Source organism: Lissotriton vulgaris, chromosome 3_1 (assembly GCF_964263255.1).
Source record: "Lissotriton vulgaris chromosome 3_1, aLisVul1.2, whole genome shotgun sequence".
Taxonomy (NCBI): Eukaryota; Metazoa; Chordata; class Amphibia; order Caudata; family Salamandridae; genus Lissotriton; species Lissotriton vulgaris.
Window position 1 is genome coordinate 937723856 of NC_141689.1, and position 9720 is coordinate 937733575.

The 9720-nt window shown below is 36.8% G+C and overlaps 1 protein-coding gene across 1 annotated transcript in view; it reads left to right on the forward strand.

Moving 5' to 3' along the window:
• Positions 1-8899, forward strand: part of RORB (RAR related orphan receptor B) — a 359282-nt gene extending 350383 nt beyond the window's left edge. The window contains exon 10 of the mRNA XM_086961278.1: positions 3-8899. Within this exon, the coding sequence (XP_086817404.1) occupies positions 3-158 (156 nt within the window). The 3' untranslated portion in view covers positions 159-8899. The remainder of the gene's footprint in view (positions 1-2) is intronic.
• The last annotated feature ends 821 nt before the right edge of the window (positions 8900-9720 follow it).

Genomic DNA, 9720 nt, shown 5'->3' on the forward strand with positions numbered 1-9720 from the left:
AGTTGATAACCAAGATACCGAACATAACTGCACTTTGTAACCTGCATGGGGAGAAATTGCAGGTATTTAAGCAATCGCATCCGGAAATAGTCAACACACTGTTCCCTCCGCTGTACAAGGAGCTCTTTAATCCAGACGTGACTACGGGCTGCAAGTGAAGGCAGAGCAGGGACACTTCTCATTTGTTCCTGACATGAATTGCTACTGAGACAAAACTAATGTGGTCAAGCGGACTTCAGAAGTTACCACTACAACACTAGGAATGTGCTGCACTTAATAGAATAATTTTTCACCGCTACAGTTTGACGAATGTAAATATGCACCTCTGAGTGGGCGTCTCTCTCTCTCTTTTTCTCTGTGTCTTTTTGTTGTTGTTTTGAAACTGACCATAAATGTAAAAATATAGAACACTGGGTGTTTTTTTACTTCATTGGGGTAAAATTTCAAAAGCAAATGTTCATAGAATTGTACTGTAGATATTAATGCGAAACAAGAAACACTTTTCAGTGTTACTCTTTTTTCCCAATTGTTTAATTATAAATTAAGAGAATTATACTTGTTAGACATACCTATTTCTATGTTTTAGATAGTTAATGCATGTGAAGATTTGTTTAAAAAAAACGCTGTAGATATATTTATATATATGTATCTGTAGGTACATGCAATACATGTGTATGTGTGTGTATGTGTATTGATTTATGCATATACACACACTCCTACACAAATAAGCATGTATACATATGTGTGTGGATATGTTTCTTTGTGTGCCCATGCGTGCGCACACATACCACACACACACTAACACACATATATATGGAATAACTCATTCGAGTTTTCTTGAGGAGTATCCTCTTTATAAGTATGTTTTGTTATTTATCATTCAATTACTGCATCTGAGTAAGGTTGAACAGCTAATTCTTCCCACCGAAACATGGTTCTCAATTGCCAATGTACTAGATGTGTCAATAATCGTCTGCCTGTGTAGGTGAGTGTGGGGATCATACACTGATGGGGTACAGAAGCCTTGTCTGGGTGGTGCAGTAAGCAGAAGAATTTTAATTGTGACTTCTGATGCTTAGGACGTGATCTGCACAGGTTAAACCGATAGGACTCTGATACGCCAAGATCACGTTCATGTGTAGGATACATTGTATTCTTTAAAACATGTTTGTTTTCTTCCATTTTCCACATGTAGTGCACCTTTATTTACTGTGTTGGGAAAATACCCAATTGTGCTCTTAAACAAAAGGGATACAGTTCACATTTAGGATAAGTCCCTTAACTTTAAGTTATATCACACCGCTTGACATCATGTGAAATCTAATGCCAGCAAACAAGTGTTCACTCAGATAAATCATTGGTTAGTTTTGTAAAATTGTATTTGCTTTTGGCCGCTATTTCCCTCCATGGTTCAATTCCCTCTCTGCATAGTACACAGTCAAGATCCTTCTGAAGAGCAGTTCAACTGGTTGCTGCTGCAGAAACACGCCCCTAAATTCAATATGAGATTCAAATGTGAGCCAATGCCATCCTGCCTTTCGATGTATATGGGAGTGATTACAAATTATCTCACATGTTATATGGATGAAATGAAAGTACCCTTCTGGACAGATATTTTTAAGTTTCATATTGAAAACGAATAAGAAGATCAGCAATTTTCGTTTTGAAAAAACAATTTGCTTTTGGGCTAGAGTTCAAAATGCCCTTTGTATATTGATACACCACTCCCAGCAGGCCATACCTTCAAATAAGCTTATATTTAATATTTTGCTTTATGCAGCACTTAACGTCTTGTGTAAGCCAGCGCTGCATCAACACATGACGCTATCACTCAACTCATTTGCACAACTTTTATCAGCTAGGTATGCCCTGTTGAGATTCACACTTACTGGTTACACATCAGTTCTTGGGGTGAGTTTTCAGGGACTCCCATTTATTTGTGATGTGAATGTAAGACTTACATGAAGCGAAAGAGATGACAAGCGAAGGGTTAGGGTGTTATTGTTTTTTGCAGCACTTAATCATTAGCCGTCCTAGCCGCGCATTAGGGCTAATTGGGCAGGTTTAGCAGCCACCATTCAGGTTTGTCTGTGTAATGGTCAGAATGTTGTTACTGAAAAAGAAAACATTTGGCCATGATGTTATCATGTTGCTCCTGCAGGTCAAAATATGAGTACACCGCTCAGCGACAAGCACAGCATAACCAACTGCGCTGAAGTAAATTACATTTAGTGTCTGGGCGGACAGATGTAGACAGCATGTTAGAAGACAGCGGCGACCTAATCCTGGCGGTGTAAATGTCACTCCTGCTGGCTTTTTGTATTAAGAATTAATTCAGAGAGTCGCGTTTCTTCTAATGGAAAGATTACTTTACTGATTGCCAGGAAGAAAATGGCAACACAGAGACACTGAAACCAAGCAGCTAACAAATGCACTCTTGAGATTGGGTGTGCGGTTGGTACAGAGCCGTGGACTGCTCGTGGACCTTGTTTATATTTCCATTTGCAGGTTCTGGCTCAAGGGCTACTGTAATATCCGTGGATGAATAGCTCAATGTCTGTCCTATGCTGGTTTTGCCCATGAGTAGGGTTCAGATGCGTGTGGAATGCCTCCCGCTATTTTGTGCTGCTTTGTACAGTTTGTCTAATCCCACCTGAATGAAACAACTAACTAGAACACTTTAATACCATTTTAATTTGTAAGTAATTTAATAAAGTTACTGCATATCCCTAAAATTATAAGACCATCTCTCCTGCCACACATATATCTCAACGCGCAAAAGCACTGCCGCAAAATGTGGACTATCACCTATGGGCCAGGCAGTTGGATGGCCATTAATATGACCATTCACTTGAAAACGAAGTGACTGGTATCTGTAAACAGTGCCCAGACCACTACATGTTGCATGAGCGCATGACCACTTTCACCCCCTCCTCTACCCTCCAGCTTCAACTGTGTCTGCCACTGTCACACAGGCTGCTGCTACATAGAATACCCATCTAGGAGTTAGAGTTGTCATAACAGTATGGGCAAGTATAATAAGAAACTTTCTTAGGAGACTTCCAAAGATCAGGCACCTGAATGTGACACTTGTAAAGCGCTCTACTATCCAGAGGTGTCTAAATGTAAATTTGGCATGTATGGAAATGATGAACTGAAGTCTGTTAGCCTGTTTCTCTTGGTATTTGCTGCTTTGTAGTGACAAGGTGTTTTAGTACAAAAGGCGTCATACACGCACACAGATCACTCTACCTTTAGCAGCATGGTTGCTGTGAGAGAACAACCTTCTTTGCTGTTTCTTGCTCCAGGCTCATGATTGGTATGCCACACAGCTTACATTAGGAGAAAATATTGTAACATCATGGGTCAATACAATACCATGCTACAGCCCTGTGGTATAGCTCTAACTCCATACTATAACATAGGATGGTATTGTGTGTGCACTACTGTAACTCAAGGAACCTTGTTTCACTCCGTCCCTTATGTTCCTTTGTAACTGACAATCACTGCATGATGCAGATGTTGCACTGTATGCCACTCAGGGGCGATTTTTTATAGGAAATAAAAGAAGGAAAATGAAGTTTAATACCTTTGGACGTTTTTAAAAGCACATGCTCAAATTGTAGAATAAAGCAAACCCAGGCAAGGCTTAAAACCAGCAATTAAAAGCACAAATCATTTTGTAAAAACTGAATTCACTGTCATGGTTCTTCTTCGAACTTATGTCAATAAGTTGTTCTTTGACATTTAGTGTAGCAAGGGTACAGGTTGTATTTTTGTTTAAAGTATTATCTGATGATATCACACTTGGTTCAGATAAATATCTGCAATCCTCATACTTTGCAATTTTACAGAGCACACCTCTGTCCAGCCTCAAACCCATTAATAAAATTAAATACAAATACTTTGCTTAACAGCCATTACAATTTACTCTCATTCACTTCCACTAAAGCATATTTCTTCAGTTTTGAAAAATACTTTATAATGCCACTAACAGAACATTTTCTAAAGCTATGAGTTAATTAGCAGATGGACTGTCCTTTCCTTGAAAATATTGTTTATTTTTATTTCCTAATCAAAAATAGAGATTGCAATGTAATACTTAATTTGATAGAATTCAATTACCTTTGGGCAATGCCACACAGCATTCATTTGTCCATATCTCCTCTGAATAGTTATTTTCAAATTCTTTCAGTACACAACTTTCAGACTTACAAAACGTAGACAACAGAGTCTGAGCATTGTTACAAGAGCCCCATGAAGTTCCGGTATGTGTGGTAACTCCCATATACACACATCCACATAACATAACTCGATAATGTCTTACTCATTTATCATCGCACAATTGTCACAGCAATACAGCTTCAAACAACACAGTAGTATCTGTCTTTTAACCTAGAACCTCAAAACAATTACCCTATCCTCTCTGATACCACTTTTATACATCCTCTCGGTCCCCATCCTCCTAACAAGAAATAATCTCACTCTTTATCTGACAAGACCAGCAAATATGTTTAAAATCCTCTTTGTGATACAGAATGTGTTGTGCGATTTCCTCGCCCTACTTCTGTGGTGCCTTCAATGACTTCCTGCCATTATGTATGTACTAACATGGAAACTGTTTGACTGCGTAATTAGAAAGTTAAAATATCCAGAAGTTGAAAAAACTGTATATTGATATGAAATATACATTTATATACAAAATAATTGTACCCAACTGATAAAAACTCATAACTTCATGCATGTAGACCCCAACGATATAAGTCATACAATAAGCTGACTGCGGTACAGCACATTTTAGTCACCTATACACAGATCATAGAGTTTCAGCTACCTTTTGGAACTAAATCAGTTGCCTCAGATTTAATTAGAGAAATAATACTCAAATTCAGTTCAAATATAAATGACACATACTAATCATAAAAAATCCACACAGGTCACGTGACCTCCATGCAATGTATGTTCTAATACACCCCATGCTACCTTATCCTGTGATAACTTCTGTGCATATCCTGTTTATCTTCACAAAGAATTTATGTCCACACTTGCGTAATAGAACAAATGCACATGTACTAGACATAGCGCTCCATTGTACAGATGCACACATTGGCATGCATTTTTGCTTCACATGTACAACTAACGCATACTATGTTACTACATACACAAACATAAAATAAATATTATTATGACTGCTTGCTAATTTAACCTAGTAAGAACTGTATTGACAAGCACTTCTATTAAGTCAGTTTGAACCTTTCAAAACTAACAAGAGTGAAACAATTAGTGCAATTAGAAGCCAGAAAGTGAAAGGCAACCGTTGATTCCAGTATGTTTAAAGCTTCTCTTCCCGATGTAGAACCTGACATATTATTTAAACTGGCTGATGGACATTTTCTCTTCCCTTAAACACCTCCCTGAGATTATGAGTGATTTATTGTTGGATTGCAACTATAAATTGCTCCTACTTCACACTTGGTACATCATGTGTTATTCTATGGTCTGTGCACTCTATTATACTCCAAAGTGAGACGTTAGCAACCCAGGTATTTCTTCATGCAACGTCTAAAATAGAGGCATTTACCTGGCACCTACTGTAATTGTAGGCCTCTATTTATATCTCACATCCACAATTTTAAGCATGGAAGAATTTCGACTTATAAAAAGAATGGCTTACAAACCTTTAGTACAGAATTATCTTGATTACTCTTATCAACGTTATTGATTCACTTATATTGACTGCAAGCTGAAAACAGTTTATGCTGGTTCTTCTTATTTATTCACACTCACACAAGGATGAGTATAGAAATTTTAAAGTGGAAGATTGTCAATGTTTGACAATTATGAAGTTCAAAATAACAGCTAGTATAAGTTATCCAAATTGTAAACATTAAGGCATAAAATTATACATTTAAGATACCCATCACAGGTTTAGTAGTTATACAAAAAAGTTTTATAGAGCATAAAAAGCATCTGGAATAAAGATAGGTTGTTTTAGTCTTTCACTTATATGTAAAAATGCATATACATTTTTAATTGTTATTTTCAGATTTAAAAATATACTAATACATATACGAAAAATTACACCAATCTGTACAGAAACATCTACTAATGACAGTGAATTCAGACATTTATATTAATTATTAGGTACAGCAGCAATAACTTTTTGTTTTTATATGATATGTACTTCTGTGTGCTTAAACTGTGCATGCTGTCTGGTGTACAATAAAAAGAGACAATGGAATGCATCAGGAGCAATAGAGTTTTGTACACATGTTGACCTTGTGGAAACCTGGTTTTCATGATCGAAGCGGCCATTAGCATTTGTGTTTTGCTCATCCGGTACAAAGGCAACATTATCAGATTTAGTAGCAAAATGCGATTGACAGTGGACACTTTATTTGATGTCACCAAACTGTTTCTTCCTCAACATCTCCCCCATTGTAGCTGCTGGCTCCTTAAGTAGTGACCTTCAAAAGGATTATGGAGCAAGCCAGGGCAGGAGAACAGACTTTCCCTTGAAGGTTGTTCTGCTTAAAAAGCAGCTCATGAAAAATACTTCAATCTGTCTTGATTAGATTCTAAGCTCAGCAAATCAGAAGCAGAGGGGATTATTCTGTCAGACTCTTCGGGGAATCAAATGCAGCTGGATCTTTCTTTTTTCAGTAACATCATAGCTCTGTCTAAGGTTCAACATAAGCACATTTTGCTTTGACAGACAATAAATGTATATTATTCTTACCTTCAAGGTTTTCTATTTGTCCATGCATTCCTATGCAGCAAATGTGTTTTTTTAATAGCAAATGTGTTTTTATTAAATAATATAAAACAGTATTGGTTATTATGAGAAATTATGGCAATACGTGAATCTGTCATTCCTGCTCTGAGGCATGCAGATTACCAAGGTAGCAGTGGGGTCAGACTAGTGACCATACATAATGCACAACAAATAATTCTAATTAAGTTCCTTATCCTCATCTCACTGAAATGTGTTTATGCATGTATGTCATACTCTCACAGGTGTTGTAAGGCATTTCAACAGTAAATGGTCTTACCTTGTAAAGACAGTACAGTAACTGCATCGAAAATATGTGAATATCTGCAACATTCAGCTTTTAACTCTACATAGCCTGCCTCATCTGATTTCCACTGGATAAAATAAGGAAAAAAACTACTATGTATTGTAGAAAATGTAGAAGACAAATACAATATTTTTGCAGATGTAACTACTTTTAATATATATTAGTTGGAAGTCTCAAACAGTTGTATGCTGTCTGTGTAATATTTCTGTTGTACATAACTTGAGGCAGTGCATACACTGTTGTTTTCTATGTCTGTTTAAATTGAAAACTTTGTACTTGTTTTTTAAAAGGACAAAAAAAATTGAAGAGCAACCAACGTACTTCCTTCCTTTTGAGTGTTAAGGACACTTCAGTTTGTACAGAAAACTGATTGTAAGAATAAAAACTAGCCTTTTGACCTGCCTACATTTTTCAGCATATACGCTTGCGATTCTGAACGCTATGAGGCTTCTGCAGACACCCTCCCCCAAAGCTTCTTGCAGTCACCAGTTTGGACTCACAACTTCAACTGGAAAGCTATGTATTGCAACAAGATGATTCAATGACGCCTGGGACATTGAACACGCATGCATTTTGAAAGTTTTTCATATATGGAGGACTTTGGAAATAAAGGACCCCGCTAAATGGCTTCAGCAAGCCCATACTTTATAGTGTTTTGGGGCAACGTGGTAAAACAGGACCCTAATTAACAAAGAACCAAAACTAAGGTGTAATTTAAAGCCATACTTACTTTTGAATAATTACATATTGCAAAGAATCAAGGAAAAAATCAATAACAATGTTTTTATGTGTCTGCAAGAACTGTTGTACCACTAGGGCACACATAAGGGCATATTTATGTGGTTAAAGGTCTCCCCTTACAATCAAACCATGACAGTGAATGATGTTTTTGGAGACCAGTTTATATGAAAGAGATGTTTTAGATTTAAAAGAAAAACATTTTTCAATATTTGAATATTTTTGGAGAAAAGAAAACTCAAATAATTCATGGTTTTAATAGAATTGTTGCAGAAAATACAATTTTGTTATGTTTCCAATTTTCAGAGGATGTATACGATTTTATTTTGGCTATCATGGTCACAGTCCACCAAAGGCTGAATGACTGAAGGCGTCATAACAAAAGGGAAGGTCACAAAAATAGTACACCCTCCACCCAGATTGCAAGGACTCTGGCTTATTTGGTGCTTGGCTGTAGTATTTAGGAAGTGCTGTCCTATTGTTGGTGTAGTTTGCTACTGTTGATAAGCATGCTCACCACTGTTGGTAACCCACTGAACCCGCATTGCCTGACAAGTGTGTAATTATATTATTCACTCCTAAATCATAGCAAGAAAGTACTTTCAAAGAAATAAAACTCAATTGCCTTGTACAGCCACCACGGTTTATTTCATTTCTGCTTAAGTGTATGATAATATTTTTGTTTGAATGCTCTATGTCTATAAAAAGGGCGAGATCACAAAGGTTTTTAATTATGGCATTTGAAATTTTCTGTCTCTCCCCTGTCCCTGTTTACTACACAAGCCCTAACACGTTATGTACTGCAAGTAAAACTACAGCCTGACTCATTACATTTTAAAGGCCATCCAAACTTTTCCATGTATCTCATAGGACCACACTACGACGTCCCCGGTCAAAATGTTTTCTCTTAATTTAGAATGTAATAGGATTGGTCCTATTTTATGTCGTTTAAATTATTAGTTATGTACTGTTAGCATTCCATTAAAATGCACATATGATTTATAAATGTTTTCTGTAAATGACAATCAATGTTGATGAAGTTACTTTCTTTAATGCTGGAGAAAATAAAAAAACATATACAATATAGAAGCTGTTGATGGACTTTTTTTTACAGATGAATGAATGTCACAAAACTTCTTCCTGAGAGGGGAGCCTCTGTCTGTATTTCTCATAGTTACATGAAATGCATACCCAGTACTGTGCATAATAGTTCTAACATCTTCATGTACATTACACTGCTACAGGAGAGCAGCAAATCCGTGGCCCCACTGTCCATATTACTCATTCTAAAAAAGCAAAGGGCAAGCAACACTCCCAACACCTTCATCTAGAAGGCAGCAAAACAATAAACAAAAGTAATGATAGAAAACTCAAAAGTTATGGCATGCTTATGACTGCCAAATGCAAAAAGATGTATATATTTAGAAGAGTCAAATCATGTAAGTTGAAACACACAATATAGCCTACTCCTAGCTATGTCAGTGTCCTCCTCTCCTCTCAAGGGGACAACGACCACCTCTCTACATCAAAAGCCAATTAGTGCATAAGTGTTTTCCCACCAGTCTTTTATGGGCAATGATAGCACACCCTGGAATGCATTCTCTACAGTTCCATATCCAAAAAGATAGATATCCAAATTTTGAATGCTAAATCCTACTTCTTCTATCCTGTCAGTAACAATCTTTACTTGTCTGAGATAGCAAAAGTCTTGTTATTTATTTGCTCCATACATGTACTGTTTACAATTTACAAAGAACTTGCCCACTTGCTTAGTTGGTGCAGTAGGGAAAAGGGTGTATTTAGCACATATTCAAATTCACAAATGAATTTGCTCAAAATGTGATAGGTGTACACAGATCATGCTGCACAAACCTACTTGCCCCAGTGGAAAAGGGTGGTGGCA